Here is a 26,398-nt window from a genome sequence, read left to right as displayed (position 1 = left end):
AGGATTTTATACAATAAGCGAAATACAATAATTTTGTGCATTTTTACTAAAATATAATATAAGAGACTTTTATATAATATACCCTAAATCATACTTTTACATGAATATGGACAAAATTTAAAAAATAAAATAAAAATATAAATGTAATATTTATATGCTGCAGTATTTTTCTTTAGTTCTATTTTTGTTTTTTTCAAAAGAAAGTTTACAGTTAAGTGAGGCTTGTTTGGACGTTCTTTCTGGAGGAAACCCCTCTGTCTAAAGATCTTTCTCATTCGGTGCAAGGGAAAAATTCGAGGTTCTCTGCAGATCTTGGGGGGCGTTTGATCGTTTTTGGCGGTTGATTCAGCCGTTCATTATTTCCAGATCCGGAGTTTCCATCTCCTGGCTTTGATCTTCGCCAGTTATGGCGGCCACCAGCGCTCCGATCACAATGAAGGAAGCCCTCACGGTATGGTTTGATATGAGTTAGCTGAATTTATGACATTCGTTTTATTTCCAATTGCGACGATAGGTAATGTAAGCGATTCGCGTTGGCACTTTTTTTGTGCATGTTTGGATGTGAGGGTGGTATTGGTTAATATGATTTTGTGTAACTGATGTTTCTTGTTGGTATTGTCTGTTTGGTTGTGGATGTTGGGTGTGACATTGTTTTATTTTGTATTTGTTTCTTTTTGTTACATGAGTTTGTATAAATGGAAGTGATTTGTTGCTTGTGTGTGTAATATGTGGCGATTGCAGCTGACAAGCATAGGGATCAATCAGCAGTTTATTACTTTCACAAATGTGACTATGGAATCTGAAAATTATATATGCGTTCGGGAGACTGCACCTCAGAACAGTGTGGTAATTATAGATATGAACATGCCAACGCAGCCACTGAGGCGGCCAATTACTGCTGACTCTGCATTGATGAATCCGAATTCCAGAATTTTAGCCCTAAAAGGTGAGTGACCTTTCTTCTAATCTGTTTCTGTTTTGTGAAATAATTTTCCTGTTTGCCTATGGCTTTTGCATTTTATGGAATTTCCAATTAGGCATTTGAACATTTATTACTGAAAGTCAACATAAGTGCATTTCAACAATGAGCTTTTGTTGCCTTAGACTTTGGGGGTATTTAATGGTTGTCTGCGGTTGCACGTTTATATAAATCTTGGTTAGTATATGTTAGGTCTTCTTGTATATGTTTATTCAAGTAGTAAAACGTTCTTCAACATTTTGTACTCCTCCAAAATACCTCCGCACCATGCATATTACCCTTCAGTAATTTATTCAAACTAATTATTGTATGTACAGGTCATGCCGCATATACATTAAAAGTGCGTACACCTAGAACATAGTCATAGTTTTTGCATCCTATTATATTATCAAATGACTGTGGACCATCATACATACATACACATGTATATATATGGTTTAAAAACAAACATAAAAAATATATTAATATTTCAATGTTTATCAGATGCATGAATTTTATTCTGGAATAATGTTTAGATTCTTCCGATGTATACCTCTCTTTACGTATTTGGGAGTCACATATTAGCTTTGATTTTGAAAAGATGATTACACTGATTTAAATAACTGCTTTAAATATTCTAAGGATGGAATGTATATATGGATTGTTAAAGGCTTGTGCATAACTAGAAGGCAAATGCATATAAGCAGCAGTTTGAGTCCACATCCCACATTGGAGAACGTGATTTGGGTTGTCTCAAGTAGTGTATTTTCAGTGATATGCCAATACAAAATTACATAAATGAAGATAAAGAAAGAAGAAACTTCAACATTTTCATCAGTCCAATACCTGATTCAAAATGAAAGAAAGAAAAAAAAATATTTTAGATTGCCCATTACCAAGTAGAAGAAATAAAAGAAGACTGACATGGGATTGGGGAAAAAGGAAGCCAGGTAAGCTAATATGATTTTGGAAGATGAGAAAAAAAGACAAATTATCGTGCATTGTCTTATCTTTATTCTAGGGATTTGATCTCATCTTTCATCCTAAGTAATTGATAATGATATCTCATCTTTCAGCAACACACACCAGGAATAGCAGGATAGACACCTCCTGACTCTAGGCAGACAGACTCTTATTGTGTGAGTGTGCGTTGCATGAACCCATTTACATTCCTATTTATAGGCAGACTATTACTCTTGTTGCCTTGCACCATGGAACCTTTTTTTTTTTTTTTTTTTTTTTTTTTTTTTTTTTTATGAAAATGGAAGATTAGCAGAAAAAGGTTCCTATCCTGGTGTTTAAGATTCCGCCACTCACCATACAGAAATTACTTCATGCAAGTGATTTGATATCTGTCCGATAAAGTGTATGTAAGAATTGTACAAAAATGTCTGTTGAGGTTGAGGTACTGATATTGAAGTGAGCCATGGGCCTCATCCACTATATAGAGGATAAGAATGTGTATTGGGAAGATCTCGGATTGGAATCGTAGGATGTTGGCACTTTCCTACTTTGATATTATACAACAATGGCTAACCTTGCTGCATTAGTATACTAAAAATATTCTTCTCTCAGTATCTATTACGATGAAATTGCCAAGACGCTTTTAAGGATAAAGATTGTTTGCTATTCGAAAGAGTAGGAGAAATTCTTAAATCAGGGGTATGGAGATGATTAGGATGTTAGTTGGAATCAAATCCGAGTTGGAATTTTGAATTAATTTTTTCTTTTTTCATAATTTTGGATAGGAGTATTCCAATCAAATTTGATTCTAATTTCTTTGCTACCGATTGAGTTTCGATTCTCATTAAATTTAGAATTTGGGAAAATCTCCAGCTCAGAAGGAACAGATTTTGTCATTCTTCAACCAAAGTTGAATCTCAAGCTTAATTTTCATTTTAATCATTTGATCAGTTTTTACTTCTAAGTTTTGGCTTTGATTTTATAATTCCAAAAGGCCCTTCAATATCTTTTAATTGAATTTATATTAATATTTCTATGCATATACTATATTATTTATGAATGAATACTTTTAAATTCAAATTTGAACTTCCAATTTCAATTCAAAACTTATTTGGGCTAAATTTATATAAATTCAAAACAGAAAGTTTAGAAATTCTAAAAATCTTTCAAATTTCTAAATCAGTTGGTAAATAGGAAAATATAATTGAATTGGTACACACCTAAAGATGATGATGATTTCTTTTCTAATTGTGGCTTCCATGCAATATTATTTTGAGGAAACTCTTTTGTTGAAAATGGAAATTTTTTTCTTTATGTTTAATTTTCCAATATATTGGAGTGATTTAGTTTACACTCTTGGCTGTTACTAAAACTATGGGTATGTTTCAGAATATGCACAAAATGCATAGACATTTGTGTATAATTTTGATCAGTATGTAAAATTATATCAAATTATAATGAAAGGTGTTGTTTCCATGGGGTGAATATTTAAATGTATAATTTTCTTTTAATGAAGCTCACCTTCCTGGGACTACACAAGATCACTTGCAAATATTTAACATTGAGGCAAAAGCAAAACTGAAGTCTCATCAGATGCCTGAGCAGGCAAGATCTCCTGCTTGTATAATTTGATGCTCTATTCACTAGTGTGCAAAATCTCTCTCCCACCCAGCTCCTCTCCCTCCCTTTCTCTCTCTCTCTCTCTCTCTCTCTCTCTCTCTCTTTTATTATTTATTATTTTTTTGGGTGGGGTGAGGGGTGTGTTGAGCTGGATTATTGTCTTTGAATAATATGCCCTTTTGACAGGTTGTATTTTGGAAGTGGATCACTCCTAAGATGATGGGTTTAGTTACACAATCCTCAGTATATCATTGGTCGATAGAAGGTAAGATTATGCTTCCTGCCTTATCATTTTACAATCTTTTTTTTGGTTTTGGTTTTTCTCCAGACTGCTGTGATCTTGTTACATGTGGTATTCTTATGTAGGTGATTCTGAACCTGTTAAGATGTTTAATAGAACTGCCAATCTCGCCAACAACCAAATAATCAATTATAAATGTGATCCTTCAGAAAAGTGGTTGGTTTTGATTGGGATTGCTCCTGGTTCCCCTGAGGTGTGTGATTGTCATTTTCTTTTGTTGTAATTATATATGCGAGTTTGTCATGCATATTGACTGATACGTAGTAAAATATGAATCTTTATTGAGCAAAACAATGGAATATAATTGATACGTAGGAAGATATGAATCTTTATTGAATAAAAAAAATAGCAAAAAAACGGAATATCTTCCATTCCAACCAAAAGCTTGATTCTCAAAACCCTAGATGATCCCTAAGATCCGTGACTCCGATGTATTTAAAGACTTCTTATTGGGCCATAATGGCCCAATAATCTTATTATTAGACCTAATAAAATAATTAAATATAAATTATAAAATAGTAAATTAAATAAGGTGCTAACAAATAATTAAAAGTGCTACTATAAACCTAAAGTGTGTTGCTTCCCTTTGGACCGACCGCGAGTAAACTACTAGCAGTCGATCCTCCCGACATTGTCGGGATTCGTCGGTATCAATTGCCTCTCCCGTGAAAGACGCTTTGTTCCCAAGGCGGAAAGTTAAAAATTGTTGTTGGAGCTCCTCCTAAGTGAATCATGTTGTGCCTTGTTCTTCCAAACCAGGCCGCCGAACAAGAACTCCTGGCTCCCCATTAAACCCAGCCGCTCCGCTAAAATCTCATTTGGTGAACAGCCTGGAGGGAGCCCTATATCGACGTATAAACCTTTTATAATATTCTATCAAACATAGGAGACCATGAATTCCCCAAGCCGAAGTTAGAATAGGCCATGTCTGAATTGCATACACCTTTCCTGGATCCATAACAACCTGCAGATACAGTCGGAATAGATCATTCATTGCAAAATGGAATGTCTCTTGTGTATTAGTGACCCTGAAAGGCATTACTAGAAACATATATTGTCCATTGTGCGTGCAAAATGCCGTCTTGGCACATCTTCCTCTTGAACTCGAATTTGGTGGTACCTAGAATGTAGGTGAAAATCAATACGAAATCTCCTCCCATCTTTCTTCTTTACCTATAGTACTGGACTCGAGAATTGGTTTGAACTTGGGTGAATGATCCCTATTGTCAACATCTCTTTCACCATGCGTCCGATCTTATCTTTTTGCAAGTGACCATAACGATAAGGCCATACGGACATCGGATCAGAACCTGATTGGAGTTTTCTACGATGATCATTATCGCATCTTGGTGGTGATCTTGCTGACTCCTCAAACCCGTCTAGATACTATTCATGTACTTTTTCGCGATCCACCTGGCCTGCACTGTTGGCTAAAATTGTTGATATGGCTCCTCTGGTCTCTACGCAACTCGCCGGTTCCCCCACTAAAGCCCAAAAGTCTGCATTTGCTGTTTTCAACGAGGTTTGGCGTGCCACCTGTGAGCGCGATAGGGTCAGCTCTCCTTGAAGAATCATAAGCTCCTTTCCTTGGTTATATGTCACTGTCATAGTTTCCCAATTGACTCATACGTCACCCAAAGTTTGCAGCCACACAACTCCTAATATGACATCCACACTACCAAGCAAAAATATATAACGATCGGTCACAATACTTGCCTTGCCAACCCCCAACTATACGGCCCTACAGACTTCTATAGACCACAATTTTCTCCCGTTCCCGAGCATCATTGTAAACAAACCAACATGTTGTATTGGCAATGATAATCTCCCCACCAATTCTTGCGACACAAAATTATGACTCGCACAACCATCTAAAAGCATCGCCACTTGTATTCTATTGAGCATTTCATAAACCCTAATAGTTTGTGTATCCGTGTAGGGCGCTAGTGAATACAAGGATAGGGACATATCCACTGTGTTCCTCTTCTGTCCCCCTTGTCCCGCTATCTCTATTCCTGACAACTTACTATCTCCATCATCCACTTGTTCTACCCCGGGTCCCATGACTTTCCTCTGTCCATGATTAGCGTATGTATCTGTTTCAATGGGCACACATAAGTCGGGCTGTAGGGATGTTTGCATCGATCACACCATGATAAATCCTCGTGCATGGTTCGAAAGTTGCATAACCAATTCAACGTCCTTCATTCCATAGCAACCCTTACTAATAGTACTTGACGATTCCCTATGACATCCTGATGCTCTACCTTTCCGATCTAACCGATTGTATTAGTACCATTAAATATCGGTTTCGTTATATTTGAAATTGCTATCGGGTTTGTGATGGCTAGCGGTTGGCCTTTTGTCGGTGGCGCATTATGTTTGTGCCTATTAATCATAACCGAGGATCCTGTGGGGTCATTACCCATAATCGTAGGACCGCTAGTGCTACCCTACAAGGCTGCCATCAACTCATGAAATTGTTCAATCATGTGGTTCTGTATATCCCCTATCTGATTTTGCATCTGATTCTGCATCGTCTTAACCATATCCACTTGTTGTTGCGTCTCTGCATGTGCTGCAGCCAAGACAGTTAGGCTATTTTCTAGCGCGTTGAGACGGCTGTCCACATCTCCAGAGCATGTGTTCATCCTCCCTTTTGAGATCCGGAAGGTCGGACCAATTGATACGTAGTAAAATATGAATCTTTATTGAATAGAGAAAATAGCAAAACAACGGAATATCTTCCGCCCCAAGCAAAAGGTTGATTCTCAAAACCCTAGATGATCCCTAAGATTTGTGACTCTTATCATATTTAAAACTTCTAATTGGGCTCTAATGGCCCAATAATCTTATTATTAGATCTAATAACATAATTAAATATCAATTATAAATACTCAACTAAATAAAGTGCTACCAAATAATTCAAAGTACTACTATCAACTTAAAGTGGGTTGCTTTCCTTTGGACCCACCGCGAGTAAACTACTAGTAGTCGATCCTCCCGACATTGCCGGGATTCGTCGGTATCACAGACGTACGAAAAACTATAGTGTCACTTTATTGGATTTGTTTGGTTGTGGTTTGAAATTGATTTGAAATGGAGTGTCGATTTGAATTTTGTTTAAATAGTATTTTGATGCTGTTTTGTGAGGAAAATAATATATTTTTATTAAAAATGGTGCGGGTGTTGATTTCAATTTGAAATCACAAAAGAATAGACCCTTACTATATAGTACATTTAAGAATATTTCAGTTCATAGTTGTCAATACTGCACCATGCCTCAAATGGCGCATGCCGTGGCCCTAGGGAGTTTATGCCCACGGTGCACCATTTGGTGTTGACAACTATGAGTCATTTAGGCACAACAAATAGCATATTTAATTATTTACTATACTATTTGTTACATTTTGGGAGAATTTCCAAGTTTTTAATTACCAATAAAAATAGTGTCTATTTATAAACCTTATACAAAATGGATAAATTCAAATAGTAAATTAATTTAGTAACAATCATATTAACTACAATTCCTATCGAATATATTAAATATATCTTAACACTCCCCAAACTCAAGTTGGTGTCATAGAAATCAACTCGAGCTTGGCAAAAGAGACCAAAAGTGGAGTTTAACTATGGACGGACTTCATAACAATATATCAATCTTTGGAGCATTCAAAACGATTCTCTGTCGTGGTGGCGAGACTAAACCTTAAAAAATTATGATTTTGGCCAAAATAAGGTTTCTAAAGGCGGCAATCCTCTGTCGTGGAAATGCACCGACAATCTTCTGTTGCAACGGTGGTGCTAAATTCCAATAAATTAAAGTTTTAGCCAAATTAGGATTTTTAATGGCTACACTCCTCTGTCGTGGCGGAGGTGGCCTCTGTAATTGCAGCGTCATCATATTAGGGTTTCTAGTGGCAGCGATCTTGTCAAAACCGTGATTGTATTTGTGTATTTTAGGAAATTTTATATTTGCTATGCTGTATTTCTATAACAGTTGTACGTTAATATTATTTAGGTTTATGTATTTAGGATCTATCCCATAATCGGAGATTTATTTTCCTTAGAATTAGCTAGGCTGCAGACTCATATATATATATATATATATATAGAGGTCTAGTAACCTCGTAATGAAAATAAAAAAGAATATTATCTCTAGTTCCCTTGCACCCAACAACCACTCTACCCACTATCAATTTTTTTATCTTTTGAAAAATTCTCACCTATCCATAAAGCCTTTTTCACAAACCTTAACTCCACACACAAATTCCCCTGTAATCTGAAGCATTGTTTGACAAGAAACCCGTAGGATGCAAATGGATATATGCAGTAAAGTACATGGCTGATGGAACCATTGAACGTTACAAGGCAAGGTTAGTGGCCAAAGGCTTCACTCAAACCTATGGAGTTGATTTCTTGGAGACATTTGCCCTGGTTGCTAAGATGAACACTGTCAGAGTAATATTTTCATTAATAACAAATCATGATTGGGACCTGCAATAGTTCGATGTGAATAATGCATTTTTACATGGAAACCTAGAAGAAGAAATATACATGGAGTTGCCCTTGGTTACAATGGACAGGTTGCTGCTGGAATTGTTTGCAAGTTAAGAAAGGCTCTATATAAGCTAAAACAATCCCCAAGAGCATGGTTTCGAAGATTCACCAAAGTTATTACAGGTTTGGGTTATAGATAGAGCCAAAGGGATCACACATTATTTATCAAACATTCAATTTCAGGGGAGTAACAATTTTATTATTGTATGTAGATGATATTATAGTAAGTGGGGATGACAAAAAGGAGCAACAAGTGTTAAGTGAATGCCTTGCAACAAAATTCAAGATCAAGACACTAGGGAGACTTAAATATTTTTTGGGAATTGAAGTGGCTCATTCCAAGAAAGAAATCTTCATATCTCAACAAAAGTATATTACTGACTTGCTTAAAGGAATAGGTAAAACAGCATGCAGACCAACAAGTACTCCAGTTGACCCAAATATAAAGTTGGGAAGTGCGGAGGAGAATATTTCCGTGGACAAGGAAATGGAAAGACTTGTGGGCAGGCTTATTGTGACACCCCGGCCCGCAAGCCACACGAAGCCGAGCATGTCAGGATCGTAGGCTGGCCCCACAGGTCAACACGAGTCCTTCCAACGCGCTTCTGTCCTCATTCTAAAGTAATTTGAGGATGGGTGACCCCCTAGTTTTCGTATATCAACTCATCACCATTTCTTGGATTCAAACAAAATCACAAATCAAATAGATTCATAGGTTTGATACCTTATCGATAACTCATATTTAATAGAAATATTCTGCGTAGTAATCCCGAGACTACTAATTTGAGATTAATATTGACATTTATTATCGTATTGGCAGTAGCTGCCACGGTGGTAGACATAACAAACTTCAACCAAGAAACTAAAATTGAGAATTCCCAAGTAGATAAGGATAAAACACCCTAGGAGTAAAACCAGAGGTAGAAAATGAGATGACTCACCAAATTCCAATGAGATTGGTGGTTGGTGCTTCCCACGTGTATCTCACGCATTGTGCATGAGATTAATTCGGTGACACTGCTTACATCAGTCTAGTTTCCGGTGTACCTCGAGTTAGAGATGGTGGGAAGGATTAATTAAAGCCAGATTTAGCAACATGGTTCAGGCAAAAAAAGAATGTTACTTGAGGCAAAACAAGAACGTTGATATTTTGCTATGATATCATGTTGAGATTGAAAACATTGGAAGAGAAATACGATTGTCTATTGAGATGAATTTCGTTAATAAAGATTAAGGTACATACAGGTCAATTGAAAATTCCATGAACATTGAGTTAAGGCAAAACAACGATGCTGATAATTTGTTGGCGATTATCCCTCTTGTAGGGATATGCATCATTAATTATTTTTCTAAAATACGAGAATTCCCAACACGCCCTCTCAGGTGTAAGAAGACAACCTAAAAGCTTAAGCTATTAGGGATACATATCATTTACTTATTATATCTACAAACGTGAGTCAACGAAACTTGCACGTGGACGACAACAAACGGGGGATGCTGGGACTCGAACTCGAGACCTAAGACTCTGATACCATGTAAATGACCGTCTTACCTAAAAGCTTAAGTTATTAGGAATACACATTATTTATTTATTATATCTACAAACATGAGTCAACCAACATTTCCTCTTACGTGAAAGGGGGATAAACGCCACCAAAAGAAACTTTCATGGACGATGAAAAATGGGATACGGTGGGACTCGAATCGAGTCCTAAGACTCTGATATCATGTTTATGCGAGACTTGCACATGGATATATGCTGGATGAGGACGGTGAAACTCGAACTTGAGACCTAGGGCTCTGGTACTATGTTAGATGATGTAAATGACCGTTACACCTAAAAGCTTAAACTATTAGGCATGCACATCATTTATTTATTTATTTATCTACAAACAGAAGTCCACCAACACGCCCCTTACATGTAAGAGGGGATAAACGTTACCAAACGAAACTTGCACGGTGACGACAACAAATGGAGGATGGTGAGACTCAAACTCGAGACCTAAAGTTCAGATACCATGTTAAATAATGTGAATGATTGTCACACCTAAGTTTAAGCTATTAGGGATATACATTATTTATTTATGTATCTACAAACGAGAGTCCAACAACAAGATAAGCGCAAAACACCAATTAATGTAAATACACTAATCCAAGAACTAATCTAGCACATTAATTTAGTATTATTCTAGGCATTAATCTTGCTAATTACTAATATTTTCTAACAATAGCATTGAACGATTAGTGTTTCCTTTTTTCTACGTCATCAATTGTTTGCAAGGTCAGGATGAGTATGTGAACAATTGGTGGTTATGCTTGTGGATCTAATAAATTAGGGCATATATACTCTTTGACATATTTGAAGTTACTGGTTTACTAGAGTTCATACCGGTTATGAAGTGTCTGTATTAAATTTGTGCTCAGATATCTGTAGATGGCATATGTTTGCTGAGGATGAATAACATTAGATTTGCTGAATCAGGTTTTTTGTTTAACATGCCGTGGTTCGTGTTTTGCATGTGAAATAGTGTATAGTTTTATTACTTGTTTATTGTACGTATGATTCCTTCTATATGATCAACTTAGAAGTTTATATCTACTATGAATTTTCAGCGCTTCTCTGTGCCTAGCAGCTAAATATGTACTATTTTGGGTGTGTTTTTAGTTGTGATTTTTTAAATTTCTATTTTTTTTGAATCTTTTGCTTACAAAATGTGCTGGATGTGATATGCTTTTACAGGAGATCTTAAGGATTGATAGTAAAGAAATTGAAAAAAAAAATACAAGTAAACAAAACCTTTATCACTTATTCAATAACTTCATTTGAAAGCATAAGCCTATAGGTAGATACATCACATATTATATAATAATATTTCCTATGTGCCCCCTCACGAGCCATAAAGAAATACTACAAGATTCCCCGATCTGATATCATCTTAAATAACCACCTCACATCCTTACCTAAAGTATCATATTATCATTTTATATATATTAATATTTCCAACAATCACTAATATAACCTGCTAAATAACCACCTCACCTAAAATTTAAATTGATAAAGTGACGCATCAGGTTTGTTATTCGTGTTTTGGATTTGAATTTTTTTTAATAAAAAATAGGTTTCCGAAATTGATGTTTCTTAACATGATGTTTTAAATGAAAAGAGTTGGTGTAATGTTTTTTAAAAAAAGCTTTATTTATTGTAGAATGGTAATGGTTGTGAAAGTACAAACACATCATTTATTATTGTTATTGTTTTGTTTTTGTTTTTGTTGTGGGCACTGTTTGTGTTTTCTATCTAGTGGTGAATAATATATTTATTATTATATTTGTTGAATATTGTTATTCCACATTGGAAAATTGTAGGAACTCCCTCTTTAATATAAGGGTGAAGGACTACTCCATTTAATTCCAATTTGTTTTAAGATGAAGACCCCGGATATCTTTCTTAACATGGTCTTAGAGCCATGATGCCCATATTGTATATTGATCCTATTTAGGATTTCGAGATGATATCATCTGAAGGAGGGAGTGTTGAATATTGTTATCTCACGTTGGAAAATTATGGAACTCCCTCTTAAATATAAGAGTGACGGATTACTCCACTTAATACGAATTGGAGAGGATGGAGGCCCTGGATCCCCTTCTTAACATCATTATTATTATTATTATTATAGATCAGTTACTCTTTTTTGCACGTTATGGAGTTTCCACTCCATGTTGAAAAGTCTTTCAAATAGCATGAGCGTTAGATTATTGGCTATCTTTGACAAGAAGTTACTGAAATGATTTTCTTTCTCAGCGTCCACAACTGGTCAAAGGAAATATGCAGTTGTTCTCGGTTGACCAACAGCGTAGTCAAGCTCTTGAAGCACATGCTGCATCATTTGCCACTTTAAGAGTAGGTGTTGTTTTCTAAAAATATATTTCTGTTTTTTTGGCTTCTTCCCTGCAAATTCATCTTATGTTTTTTATTTTTTCTGTTTGTTCATGTATCTGAGCAGGTACCAGGGAATGATAAGGATTCCATTCTTATTTCCTTTGCTTCAAAAACCTGTAATGCCGGTCAGATTACATCCAAATTGCATGTCATTGAGCTTGGTGCTCAGCCAGGTCGATAATCTTCCATTTGTTTTGATATCCTGGTTTATTCATGACATTATTGATAGTATTCATGTTAAATGTTTTTCATATTATGACTATAAGTTGGCTTAATGTTGGATCATAAAGGCTAGAATACAATAATGACTAACAATGCATTGTGATAGCCTAAAACTTGAACTACATTGTCACAAGTTTATTTTCTCTTGATTTTGAATTAAAACAATCACTATAAATTAAATGTGTAAAAGAAATTACTCAAATTTGTTTTCTCTTGTTTTGGCTGTCACATTTCAAAAATAACTCCCCATCACAGTTACTGTGTTTCTAGGTAGCTCTTTTGAGGGGTTGAAAATCCCCTCTAATTTAAATTCATTGGGATCTATATACTCTAAAATCTCTTCTTGGTATATAAAAAGATTTAAAAATCATTTGAGCAATTGGCGCTATGTTTTTCCAACACTATTTCTTAATTACGATTCCTTAAAAATAATAATAAACAATACAAAATATTTTTTAAAAAAGTCAAAAAGTCAAAAAAACTTTCAAATAGTCAAATACTCATTACAAAAAATCAAATATTCAACTTAAAATAATATATTTTATACTTTTAACTCAATTTTTCATACTACATATAAAAAAATCAATCAATTTAAAAGCGCTGAGTTTCGGTTCAATACAATATGCTATATAATTTTATTGTATGATATAGTAGATAACAGTAATAGACTATAACGACCACAAATATATGCACTTTCATTTTTCCACACCGTGTCCAATATTACATAACCACTTCTTTCACACATCCGTGAAATTATCCAAATATGTTGGCTGTTTTACAGTCGAAAACATACAAATAAGACCATTGCAATCCAGTGGTTGGCTAATCTGTGATGAACACTATCACATGTAATAACCATCTTGAGACCATGTTAATTTGCAAGAATTATGTACACATAATAAGCCCTACTATGACAAACATACCGTAATTTTAAACAGGGACAAATATCCTTTGTTAAAATACTTAATTATATGGTTTTGAGAGACAAAAACATATGATCTGCCGTATGAACATGGTTTGAATAGTAAATTTTCAATAGAGAAATAAAGATAATATATAATTGGATCATTTGGAGTAATGAATGCCAAAAGGGCTAATTGATGTTTAATTCTCTCTCAATCTTAGAAAACAGAATCCACTTGGTTATAAATGAACTACAATGTGAAGACAAGTATATAACTCTAATTATATTCTCGGTCTTAGTAAACGACTGAATTTAATACGTAATAGTACTGTCTATACTCAAATTTGAGTATGTCAAACTTCTCAGGGAAACCATCTTTTACGAAAAAGCAAGCAGATCTGTTCTTCCCACCTGATTTTGCTGATGACTTTCCTGTGGCCATGCAGGTATTTCTTCTTAGAATATACATATATTATGTTTATATATTTGAATTTATGCTATTTGTTATTCTTTATTGAAATTAGATTCTTTTCATCATTGTAGTATCCCATGCATATAAACTTCCATATGTGATGGTGAATGTATCCAACATTCTTGTTTGATGTGTTCGTTTTATGTTGCAGATATCACATAAATATGGTCTTATATATGTGATAACAAAGCTTGGCCTCCTGTTTGTATATGATTTAGAGACGGCCACAGCTGTATATAGAAATAGAATTAGTTCAGATCCGATATTTCTGACATCAGAAGCTTCATCTGTTGGAGGTTTCTATGCAATCAATCGAAAAGGCCAGGTGTTACTTGCTACAGTGAATGAAGCAACTATTATCCCTTTTGTCAGTGGCCAAGTATGTTTTCAGTTTATTTTGTAGGAGAATGTTGTATTCAAACTATCCATTCATTTCTAGTGACTTGAAGTTTCTATATAGTTAAATAATCTTGAACTTGCTGTCAATCTTGCCAAAAGAGGGAATCTACCTGGTGCAGAGAACTTGGTAAGTTAATGTCATATTTTTTTGCTGTCATTTTTTCTAGATAGGGTTTTAGAAGTTGTCATTGTATATCATATGTTGTGTCGTAAAAGGTTTTCTTTTCATTCTTTTTTTGTTTTTGTTTTTGTTTTTGGATCCTAAATGTTTTCAGGGTGAGTAAGGCTTCCTTTATTTATTGAGTGCTAGCTTTGATTTATGACCTTTGAGGTTTCATATATCTTCCTTTTGTGGGTGATTAATTATGTATGTTAAACGCATGTGTCCCAATACAATTTTGGTGTCACTTCAGGAAGTTTAAAATAGTTCCTGATTCCCTTAGTTTCTACTATTTGATAGACTTGTGGTTAAAATTTATCAGGTTGTTCAGCGTTTCCAAGAACTGTTTGCTCAGACAAAGTATAAAGAGGCTGCTGAGCTTGCTGCAGAGTCTCCGCAAGGCATCCTTCGGACACCTGAAACTGTTGCCAAATTTCAGGTACCATGTCAAGTATCCAGCAATTGAGATACATAGCTTTTCCATTCGATAAGTTGCTGCTGGAATGTGATGGCAACTATTTTCTTAGGTTACTTTAAGGTTTGTTTGACATTAATTGAGCTTTCAGAGTGTTCCTGTACAAGCTGGGCAAACTCCACCATTACTGCAATATTTTGGAACTTTATTAACCAAAGGAAAGCTCAATGCATTCGAGTCTTTGGAGTTATCTCGTCTGGTTGTTAACCAGAACAAGAAGAATCTATTGGAGAATTGGTTGGCTGAGGATAAACTCGAATGCAGTGAGGATCTTGGAGACCTTGTTAAGGTTATATAAACTTACATATATGTTTGAATGGATGATCCTTCCCAGATATTTTGTTTTTTGCCTTGTTAAAATTTCAACTTTGATTGCATTTTATAAACTTTATCATATCTATTCTGTAGACTGTTGACAATGATCTTGCACTGAAAATATATATCAAAGCCAGAGCTACACCAAAAGTTGTGGCAGCTTTTGCGGAGCGCCGGGAGTTTGACAAAATTTTGATATACTCAAAGCAGGTTCTAAAGCAGTTAAACTTTTCGCTTTCTTCCTCTTTGTGTTCACGATATTGGCAGGGCTGGAAAAACTGCTTTTTATTGGATCATTATACACATCCCTCCTTCATTGTGTAATGGCTACCAATAAAAATAAAAACTATCTTGAAACAGGTTGGCTACACACCAGACTATTTGTTCCTTCTGCAAACCATATTGCGTACTGATTCTCAGGTACACTCAAGTTAATGAGGCAAAACTCTGTATCTAAACCTGGAAAATAAAGGTGACGGTTAATATTCCTTTATTATGTCAGAGGTAACTTATGACTGTACTTGATTCTGTAGGGAGCTGTTAATTTTGCTTTGATGATGTCTCAAATGGAGGGTGGCTGTCCAGTTGATTACAATACTATCACTGATCTCTTTCTACAGGTCTGTGTTCTTTAGCTTGCTTATGAATTTAAACCATCTAATTTGCCATGCTAAGTATTTTTGTTGGTTTATTTTAGGAATTAGAAGGAGAAATAATTGAGAAACTGAAACTTGATCTTATTGTTTATTCGCTTGAGGAGAGGCTATATAAATAGCAATAAAAACTGAATCACCAACTACTTCCTAAAAGCTAGGAACAACCCTAACTAAGTTATTTGAAATAGTCCACAAATTTAAAAAAACTGAAACATAAATAAAATAAAGAAAATAAAGTTGACGCAGCAGACTAAAGCACGATTTCAACAATTTTACTGATTCTGTGTTTGTTATTTTATTTTTATGAAAGCATGTTTATGGATGCCTAAATTTTTGTTCTATTAGTTTAGATGATATTTTTCTCCAATCACTTTTTCCCACCAGCGGAACATGATTCGTGAAGCAACAGCATTTCTGCTGGATGTTCTGAAGCCAAATTTGCCAGAGCATTCATATCTTCAGACTAAGGTCAATTTTTGATTTTTGAGTTCTTTTTTCTTTAACTATTTTTGTAGGGAAGCAACTTGAGGTGCATTTGTCTGATTAATATCACCATTTCCTTCTTTTATCCAGGTCCTCGAGATAAATCTTGTCACATTTCCAAATGTTGCTGATGCGATTTTGGCCAATGGAATGTTTACTCACTATGACAGGCCTGTTATAGGACAGCTTTGTGAGAAAGCTGGTCTATACATCAGGGCACTTCAGGTATCAATGTTGGCTTAGTATGTGATCAGCTGAGTCTGTTGGATGTGCGTGCATGTCTATCTTAATCAACTTCTTCATGCTTGCAGCATTACTCAGAATTGCCTGACATCAAACGTGTCATTGTGAATACTCATGCAATTGAGCCACAGGTTACCAAAATCTAGTTGTTTCTCTCTGGTTCCTTTAAGCCATTGCATTAATTCTTGGTTATTGATTCATTTCAGAATCTTGTGGAGTTCTTTGGGACACTTTCCAAGGAATGGGCACTGGAGTGTATGAAGGATCTTTTATTGGTCAACTTAAGAGGAAATCTTCAGATAATTGTTCAGGTAAGAAAGCTAAACGCCAATAAAAATGCAAAATCATGTCTTTTGGCCATTCAAGACAATTGATATGATTTTTTCATTCTAGACTCATCAAGCGATAGGTATGGCATTCAGTTGTGTGATGAAATGTAATATTTTTATGCTGTCCTATTGGCTACTGTTACTTATGTAGGTTGCCAAAGAATACTGTGAACAATTGGGAGTTGAAGAATGCATTAAGCTCTTTGAGAAGTTTAAATCATACGAAGGGTTGTACTTCTTCTTGGGTTCATATCTTAGCTCCAGGTGATCTTTCTAGAGTGGACTAGGTTTGCAATAGTCAATGGATGGCATGTTTATTCATAATTGAATTACTTGACACACTAATTATTAATGCATGGCAGTGAGGATCCTGAGATCCACTTCAAGTACATTGAAGCAGCTGCCAAGACTGGGCAAATTAAAGAGGTGGAGCGTGTAACAAGAGAATCCGATTTCTATGATCCTGAAAAGACTAAGAATTTTCTGATGGAAGCAAAGCTTCCTGATGCACGGCCATTGATTAATGTTTGTGACCGCTTTGGTTTTGTGCCTGACCTCACACATTATCTGTACTCAAACAACATGCTTCGCTATATTGAGGGTTACGTGCAGAAGGTGTCCGTTTCTATTGAAATTTTATTTAGATAAAAAAAAATGGTTTGTCATAAGTGGTAATCCTTTTATTTGTTTATTTATTTTTTATATAATATAGGTCAATCCAGGGAATGCTCCGTTAGTTGTTGGGCAGCTCTTAGATGATGAGTGCCCTGAAGATTTTATTAAAGGTCTTATACTTTCTGTCCGTTCTCTGCTTCCAGTTGAACCTCTGGTGGAGCAATGTGAGAAAAGGTACCATATTTGTTCTCACAATTTTGTTTTGAGGGACCTTTAGCCTTGGTTCACTTACGCATAAGACTCGATATGCAGGAATCGTCTTCGTCTGCTTACTCAGTTCTTGGAGCATCTTGTCAGTGAAGGAAGCCAAGATGTGCATGTCCACAATGCTTTGGGTAAAATCATAATCGACAGCAACAATAATCCAGAACACTTCCTCACCACGAACCCATACTATGATTCACGTGTTGTTGGTAAATATTGTGAGAAGCGTGATCCTACCCTCGCTGTCGTTGCATACCAAAGAGGTCAATGTGATGATGAACTTGTTAATGTGACAAATAAGAACTCTTTGTTCAAGCTTCAAGCTAGGTTTGTGATTGTGTTGTATTAGCAGTGGTGCATTAGTTTCATTTTTTCTTCTAGAGATTGATGAACCGTCATTCCTTTCTCAGGTATGTAGTTGAAAGAATGGATGCTGATCTCTGGGCAAAAGTTCTTGATCCTGAAAATGAGTTTAGAAGGTTGCTCATTGATCAGGTTGTATCTACTGCTTTACCTGAAAGCCAAAGCCCAGAGCAAGTTTCCGCGACTGTTAAAGCTTTTATGACTGCTGATCTTCCCCATGAACTAATTGAATTACTTGAAAAGATCGTGCTTCAAAATTCTGCATTCAGCGGAAACTTCAACCTGCAGAATTTACTTATCTTGACCGCAATCAAGGCTGATCCATCCAGGGTTATGGACTATATTAATAGACTTGATAACTTTGATGGCCCAGCTGTTGGTGAAGTGGCTGTGGAAGCTCAATTGTATGAAGAAGCATTTGCTATATTCAAGAAGTTCAATTTGAATGTCCGGGCTGTTAATGTGTTATTGGATAACATTCGTGATATCAACCGAGCTGTAGAATTTGCTTATCGTGTTGAAGAGGATGCTGTTTGGAGTGAAGTTGCTAAAGCGCAACTTCGGGAAGGAATGGTGAGTGATGCAATTGAGTCATTTATTCGTGCTGATGATGCCACTCAATTCCTGGAAGTAATTCGAGCTGCAGAAGAAGCGAATGTGTACCATGACTTGGTGAAATATCTTATCATGGTTAGGGAAAAGGCGAGGGAACCTAAAGTGGACAGTGAGCTCATTTATGCATATGCTAGGATAGATGGGCTCGGAGAAATTGAAGAATTTATTCTTATGCCAAATGTTGCCAACCTACCTAATGTTGGTGATCGCTTGTATGATGAAGCTCTATATGAGGCTGCGAAGATTATATTCGCTTTTATATCTAACTGGGGCAAGTTGGCAATTACACTAGTGAAGTTAAATCAATTCCAAGGTGCTGTGGATGCAGCACGGAAGGCAAATAGTGCAAAGACATGGAAGGAAGTCTGTTTTGCTTGTGTGGATGCTGAGGAGTTCCGCTTGGCCCAGATTTGTGGCCTCAATATCATTATACAGGTTCTTAACTGAATACCAAATTAATCCCAGTGTTGGATTCTTTATAAAATTGATTCGTTCTTTCAACTTTTGCAATGAGGGATGTGTAATTATATCATTTGATGCTTTTGTCTACTCATACAGGTGGATGACCTTGAGGAGGTTAGTGAATACTATCAAAACAGAGGATGCTTTAACGAGCTTATATCTCTTATGGAGAGTGGTCTAGGTTTAGAACGTGCTCACATGGGTATCTTCACAGAGCTGGGTGTCCTGTATGCCAGATACCGCCATGACAAGCTCATGGAGCACATCAAACTGTTCTCTACTCGTCTCAATATTCCCAAGCTGATCCGAGCATGTGATGAACAACAACACTGGAAAGAACTTACCTACTTATACATTCAATATGATGAATTTGATAATGCCGCAACAACTGTCATGAATCATTCTCCAGAAGCCTGGGAACACATGCAATTCAAAGATATCATTGTCAAAGTTGCCAATGTGGAGCTGTATTATAAGGCTGTGCACTTCTATTTGCAAGAGCACCCTGATCTTATAAATGATGTTCTGAATGTTCTTGCTCTTCGTCTGGATCACACTCGTGTTGTGGACATTATGAGAAAGGTTTATACTTCTACTTCTTGTATATTAACCCTACTTCACACGCATATATGTTTAATAGCATCAGCTTCTGAAACATATTATTTACTCCAATTAGGCGGGTCACTTGCGCCTTATTAAACCATATATGGTAGCAGTTCAGAGCAATAATGTGTCGGCTGTGAATGAAGCTCTAAATGAAACTTATGTCGAGGAGGAAGATTATGACAGACTACGGGAATCAATTGATTTACATGATAACTTTGATCAGATTGGCCTTGCTCAAAAGGTGGGTTGACTTGTGATTTTGTTAAATACTTTTTTTATGCTGTCTTCAAGATAGTGCTTAATACCCCATTTTGCCTAACAGATTGAAAAGCACGAACTGCTTGAGATGAGGCGTGTTGCAGCGTACATATACAAGAAGGCTGGCAAATGGAAGCAGTCTATTGCCTTGTCGAAAAAAGATAGCCTTTATAAAGATGCAATAGAAACAGCTTCGCAATCTGGTGATCGTGAACTAGCTGAGGAGTTGCTTGTTTACTTAATTGAACAGGTACATTGGATAATGGTGTTTACACCTTTGCATTCTGTGATCTGCATGTCAAACTCCTAATAGCACTATGCATGCGACGTAGACAGGGTAGCCATAGGATGTAATGATTTTGGTATTGAAAATTGGTAATTGGTAATTGGAATGAGAATGGGACAAGAATTTTAAATTTCAGGACATAACGGGGGCAAGAGATCATGGTCAGGTTATCTGACTCCTGCCCCAATTTCATTCACGAAAAGTATTTGTTACAATTATATTAAATAAATCGGATAAATACTTAGGGTGTGTTTGTTTTGTGTATTGGTTTGAAAGAATTTTTTTTTATGTGAGGTATAGAGAATTGTATAGGTAATATAGAAATAATGAGTGTGTGATATAGTAATTGTTTTGGTAAAATGTGTGAGAATTTTCTCAAAAGAAACAAACCCTTAAGCTTATTTGTTTATTTATTTATTTCAGATATTTAACAATGTCACTTGTTAAGCATATTAAAACCATTTTTTTTTAAGATCCTTTTCTTCCTGTTGAACTATGCATCATGTAATCTGTAATTTATATTTATTTTGAGATATTGCAGCATTTATAATTTGTTTTCCTGTTTTGGTACAATTACCCAGACAAAATATGTGAATTTTCTGAAAGAAGCCTGGTGGGGACTGGACACGTTAAACCCATCTAGTCCAGCACCACCCCCCTTTAGTGAAAAGTTCTTCTTTCATTTATTCTAATATAGATTTATATTGGGTCCCTCAATCTCTGATGTACATTGTTAACCAAAACTAATTACTTGTTTAATATCTTGCTCGAAGAGTTGACCTTTTAATATTCTGTTGCAATTGTTCAAGAGATACTGTATTATTGTTCTTTGTGCAGCTAGTTCTAAGTTTGTAATATTTAGCTGACATGGTTATTGGTTCCTTCATATTACCAAGGAATATATGGATGGTCGGATTCTGGTATCTGAATTGTTGCTATGTGCTTGTAGGGAAAGAAGGAGTGCTTTGCCTCATGCCTCTTTGTTTGTTACGATTTGATCCGTCCGGATTGTGCACTCGAACTTGCCTGGATAAATAACATGATAGACTTTACTTTTCCATATTTGTTACAGGTGATTCTGCATCCATTCTTTTCTGTTTCATTTCCGTTTATATTTTTGTAACTTCTGTATAGCACTGGCATAATATTTCATTGCTTCGCAGTTTATCCGAGAATATAGTGGCAAAGTTGATGAACTAATCAAGGATAAGATAGAGAATGCAAGTAAAGAAAAAGCTAAAGACGAGGAGGAGAAGGATGTTGTGAAGCAACAAGTATGTACTCTCAACTCTCTTATTTTCATTCATTACATGCAAAGCGTCAACCACTCTCGTCCGGAAAGAATCATGCATTGCTCTTTTTTTTTTTTTTTTTTATCTTTATTTATCTATTCTTTCAAGCTAACTGTGAAGGATACAGACCGGTATTCTGTTTTAAGCCAATTTGTGCCATCTTTAATAACATGATGAAGTACTAGTTACTAACAGAGATGTTTGACTTGTTTGATTGATTCTTTGGTGCAGAATATGTACGCCCAGTTGCTGCCCCTTGCTTTACCCGCTCCAACTATGCCGGGTATGGGCGGGGGTTTCAATTCAGGGCCACCCCCACCACTGCCCATGGGCATCCCAGGCATGCCTCCAATGTCCCAGTTTGGAATGCCACCAATGGGGTCTTACTAACTGCTCATTTGGCGGGGAATTTCTCTAAACACCGTGTGAATGCCTTGCGAGACAACAATTTGGTATTTTTCTGGTTCCTTCACATTTGTCTGTCACACAGCCTTTTGGTTTCTTTTGTTTTGTTTTCTTGGTACAAATTAGAGAATAATAATAATAATAATAATAATAATAATGTGGAGTCCCATAGGATAGGAAAGGGTTGGGGATAGAGGGATATATTGGTTGTGGCATTCTTTGGTGGTGAATAGTGAATAATATGTTTTGCAGAGCGTTAGGCAACATTAGCATTAGCATTAGCACTAGCACTAGCACTAGCACTAGCACTAGCATTGCAAGCTGACGTTATATTTGAAAGCAAAGAATAGAAGCATGAGATTATAATTAGACAACTACTTCTGGTTTTGGTGGCCATTTCTTGTTTGTTTGATATCTTTCTATGTAATATAGTCCAATTTTGTTTTCATATGGAAATCCATTATGCTGTTATGCATGCTTTCGGTATCAATATTGTGTTTAATTCATCTTTTTTGCTCAAAACAGATATATATAGATAAATGCATTCAGAAATAAATTTGTATTTGTTATGTGTAATTATGCCCACAATCACATTAAGGATCAAGTGTATTGTTATTACTATTTGGGTCTTGATTGGATTTTCAAGGTTATTTTTTATTTAAATAAATATTAAATATGATATATTGAGGAAAAGATATACTATATGTTTGTTCTTGAGAATATGTGTAATTCATCAGATCCTAAAAAAAAAGAAACAAATCCCAAATCATTGATTTTGTAAAATTATAAAATAAAGGTGATAACCGAATATGTATTTATTTATACTAATAAAAATTGCAATTTATCCTTTTATCTTGAAGCATCTTAATTGGTAAGTTGAACTCACTCTACAGTCAAGTGAGAAGAATGAATGTGGGGAATGTTATGTTATACTCCCTCATTCCCAAACATCCTACAATAGTTCTTTTTTTTTTTTTTTTGTTACAAATAAAAAAATAAATAATCATTTCTCTCTTCAATCACATCACTTAATATTCAAATTATCTCAAATTATTATACTTAATACTCCTCACCTAAATTCTCTTGCCAAACACAAATGTTTCACTGACTATTTTTTCCTCAAATTTTTTTTTGTTATTTTAAGTTCAAATATTTTAGAATTTTTGTAACTTCTTCTTTATTTATGCATTTCCTTTTTCTTTTACTATTGTAAATATGATTTTATAATATGGATAAAATGATAAAGTTATAACCATCAAAATTATATGGAGTGTATTTTTTTTGTGGATTTGAGATATAGGTATTGGATCAGATTAGTAATCCTACACTTTAATCCACACAACCATCTCTCCCAACTAAAGAAGATAATACTTACATTTCACATAACATAATGTTCCTATAAAGTAAAGAAGTCTTTCTCTATTATATTAGAATTCTATTCTTTCTCTATTATATTAGAATTCTATTCTATAAAGTGATAGAGAGATACACAAATTAGGATTTATTTTATTATTATTTTTTTATTGAAACGAAAGGATCGAACACATTAACAACCGAACTAAAAATAATAATAAAAACTTTTTAATATTTGAATTTTTATTTGAAAGATTTTTTTTTTTTTTTTTTTGTGCGGATGGACTGACTTGGTCAGTACTCTGCCGAACCTTTTTTATTCTATCAAATGATATGTATGAAATCTAATTTGACAATGAAGTTATTTTTATATTTATTTTTATTTTATTATTACTATTACATTCAATTGAATATTTTATACTCAAGCAACAAGAAAAAGAAGAAAAACTTTTCTTTCTTTTATTTTATTTTCCAAACTTAAAAAAAAAAAGAAAAAAGCTATGGATTGAATTAAAATAGTTTTTGGAAATTTATAAATTTTAAAAAGTTTTTTTAGTAATATAAAAAATATGTGTTTATTAATAATTTCAAGAGGAAAAATATTTATAAATGATAAAAAATTATAAAAATAAATTACAAACAAATACAACTTCACTCTTTTCAATATATTCTTCATTATTTCTAATTTGGTACGTTTTAAGATGTTTGCAACTTTTTTTCCATTTATATACAATTCCTCAGTCATACCTTGCTATTATAATTGATCAACATTCACCTCACAAAATGATCTAGGGTCATAGTAAGATAAAATGACAGAATAATAATGATAATCAAAATGGGAAGTTTACTTACACCGGTGGAGCGACTGCAGTAAGAGAGAGGCGTAGAAGGAGGCGGCGGCTCAGGAGACGCAAACGGATCAACTCCATAAGATGGTGATAAGACATATTTATGAATGAACTATGACGAAGAGGAAGAAAGAGTGTTTGGAAGAGATAAGAGAGACAAGAAAAAAAAATAATGGAGAAGATAGGGAATCTGTGTGCTAAACTTGGATAAGATAGAGAAAAAGGCGTGGTCCCAAAATATGACACAATAGGAAATACGCAACCGATTAGAAATAGGATCCCAACATCTATAGCCCTTGTGTTTGAATTCATAACCCATAAACGGGCCCAATGTTGGAGTTTTGTTTGCTTATGAGGAGGGAGGAGGACAAAGCACACATAACTAAAGGAATTGACTAAACTATAATCAACGGGCTGACCAAATAAACGCTTGAAAGCACTAACATCATGGAGGACACACAAGGGTAACTGATTAATAATGTAAACAACAATCAAGACAGCTTCCCCCAAACAACGATCAGGACACTTAGTAGAAAAAAGAAGAGCACGAACAATATCGAGAATATGACTGTTTGTGTTCTCCCCACCCATTTTGTTGAGTCGTATAAGGACAAGAACGTTGTACTATGGTACCTTGATTGGATAGAAATTACAAAAGCGATGAATCGTTGTACTCACAAGCATTATCAGTACGGCGGACTTTAATAGGACATGAGAATTGAATTTGAATAATCTGGGCAAACTGAACATATATAATCGGCAGTTCAAAAAGATTTTCAAAAAAGAAATCCAAGTAAACTGTGAAAAATCGTCAATAAAGAGAACATAATACTAAAAACCACTTATAGACGAAACAAAAGAGGGAACCCAAATATTAGAGTGCACTAAAAGAAAGGTTCGGTAGCATTAGATGAACTTTCTGAAAAACTAAGAACATGTTGTTTACCAAATTTGCAATCGACACAATTAAAAGACTTAAAACAATATGGACCTAAAAGACCTTTAGTATGGAGTGACTACAAGTTACTGGAAGATGCATGACCTAGAAGAAAATACGAATGAAGATTGGAGGGATCAGAGGTGAGAGCTGCTGAGCAGGGATACGTGCAGGAGGTAAGAAGAGACTCAAGCTCAAATAATCGGCCCATCTTGCGGCCCGTCCCTAGGAGCTGACTTGTATAAGAATCCTAAACCTGCATACCATAAGAAGATAATATAACGGTAAAACCTTGTTCAACTAATTGACCAACAAGGATAAGATTTAAGGTTAAGAAAAAAATGCAATATGTATCAGAAAAATATAGGGAATGAGAGACATAAGACCTTTGTGGATAATATGCATGGAAGTACCATTCACAACATGTATAGGGAGTGAATGAGAGACAAGAGACACAAAGGACAAGTTATGAGGCTTTAAGGTCATGTGGTAACAACAATGAGAATCAAAATACCAAGTAGATGTACCTAGAGTGGAAGCAGAGCAGAATTGGATTGAATAACCTATTTGTGAAGGACTTCCATGTTGTGAAGAGTATAAGACGAATGTTGAGATTCATTAGTAGCAGCAACTCTAACTGAAAAAGAAGCAGTCGAAGAAGATCCACTAGGTTCCCGATGTTTGAAAGCTGAACCAACTGAATATGTGAGAGCAGAACTACCGGAATGTCAGAGAGCATAACTACCTTAACGCTGAGATTTGGTAGGATAAGCCGGAGCAATATGGCCACGTAAATAACATATATGACACTCAGTCTTCGGACATGTAGCAAAAGTGTAATAAGAAGTCTTGTAAACTCAACATCCAATATTGGGAGATCAAGACTGTCGAGACACAGCTACAACAGAATTAAAACTCTGGGTCATAGCCAATTCGAGTCGCGTCTCCTCAAATATAATATCTTGAATAGCAACATCAAGAGTAGACAATGGATGTTGATGTAGGAGTGATGCACGAACAGTTTCATATTAAAGGCGAAGGGCCATCAAGATCTAAATAAGGTCAATATGGTCCTAACTAATTTGTGCTTTCCG

The 26,398-nt window shown here is 35.2% G+C and overlaps 1 protein-coding gene across 1 annotated transcript; it reads left to right on the top strand.

Annotated features, from left to right (window-relative positions):
- The first annotated feature begins 216 nt into the window (after nt 1-216).
- Nucleotides 217-22,843, top strand: LOC127256446 (clathrin heavy chain 2-like). Its single transcript, XM_051282462.1, has 30 exons — nt 217-451; nt 742-946; nt 3,438-3,526; nt 3,728-3,806; nt 3,908-4,035; nt 12,205-12,303; nt 12,407-12,515; nt 13,835-13,914; nt 14,092-14,319; nt 14,401-14,466; nt 14,822-14,938; nt 15,066-15,263; nt 15,383-15,499; nt 15,650-15,709; nt 15,823-15,909; nt 16,330-16,413; nt 16,519-16,653; nt 16,740-16,802; nt 16,878-16,982; nt 17,152-17,264; nt 17,363-17,615; nt 17,713-17,849; nt 17,928-18,206; nt 18,290-19,292; nt 19,416-19,901; nt 19,996-20,166; nt 20,248-20,433; nt 21,419-21,541; nt 21,633-21,743; nt 21,993-22,843. Exons 1-30 carry the CDS (start codon nt 407-409, stop codon nt 22,149-22,151), a joined length of 5,115 nt encoding a protein of 1,704 aa, XP_051138419.1. The 5' UTR covers nt 217-406; the 3' UTR covers nt 22,152-22,843.
- The last annotated feature ends 3,555 nt before the right edge of the window (nt 22,844-26,398 follow it).

Source organism: Andrographis paniculata, unplaced genomic scaffold (assembly GCF_009805555.1).
Source record: "Andrographis paniculata isolate CXL003 unplaced genomic scaffold, ASM980555v1 Contig55END, whole genome shotgun sequence".
Taxonomy (NCBI): domain Eukaryota; kingdom Viridiplantae; phylum Streptophyta; class Magnoliopsida; order Lamiales; family Acanthaceae; genus Andrographis; species Andrographis paniculata.
Note: the sequence above shows the minus strand (reverse complement) of the source record. Positions and strands in the feature narration are given on the sequence as shown.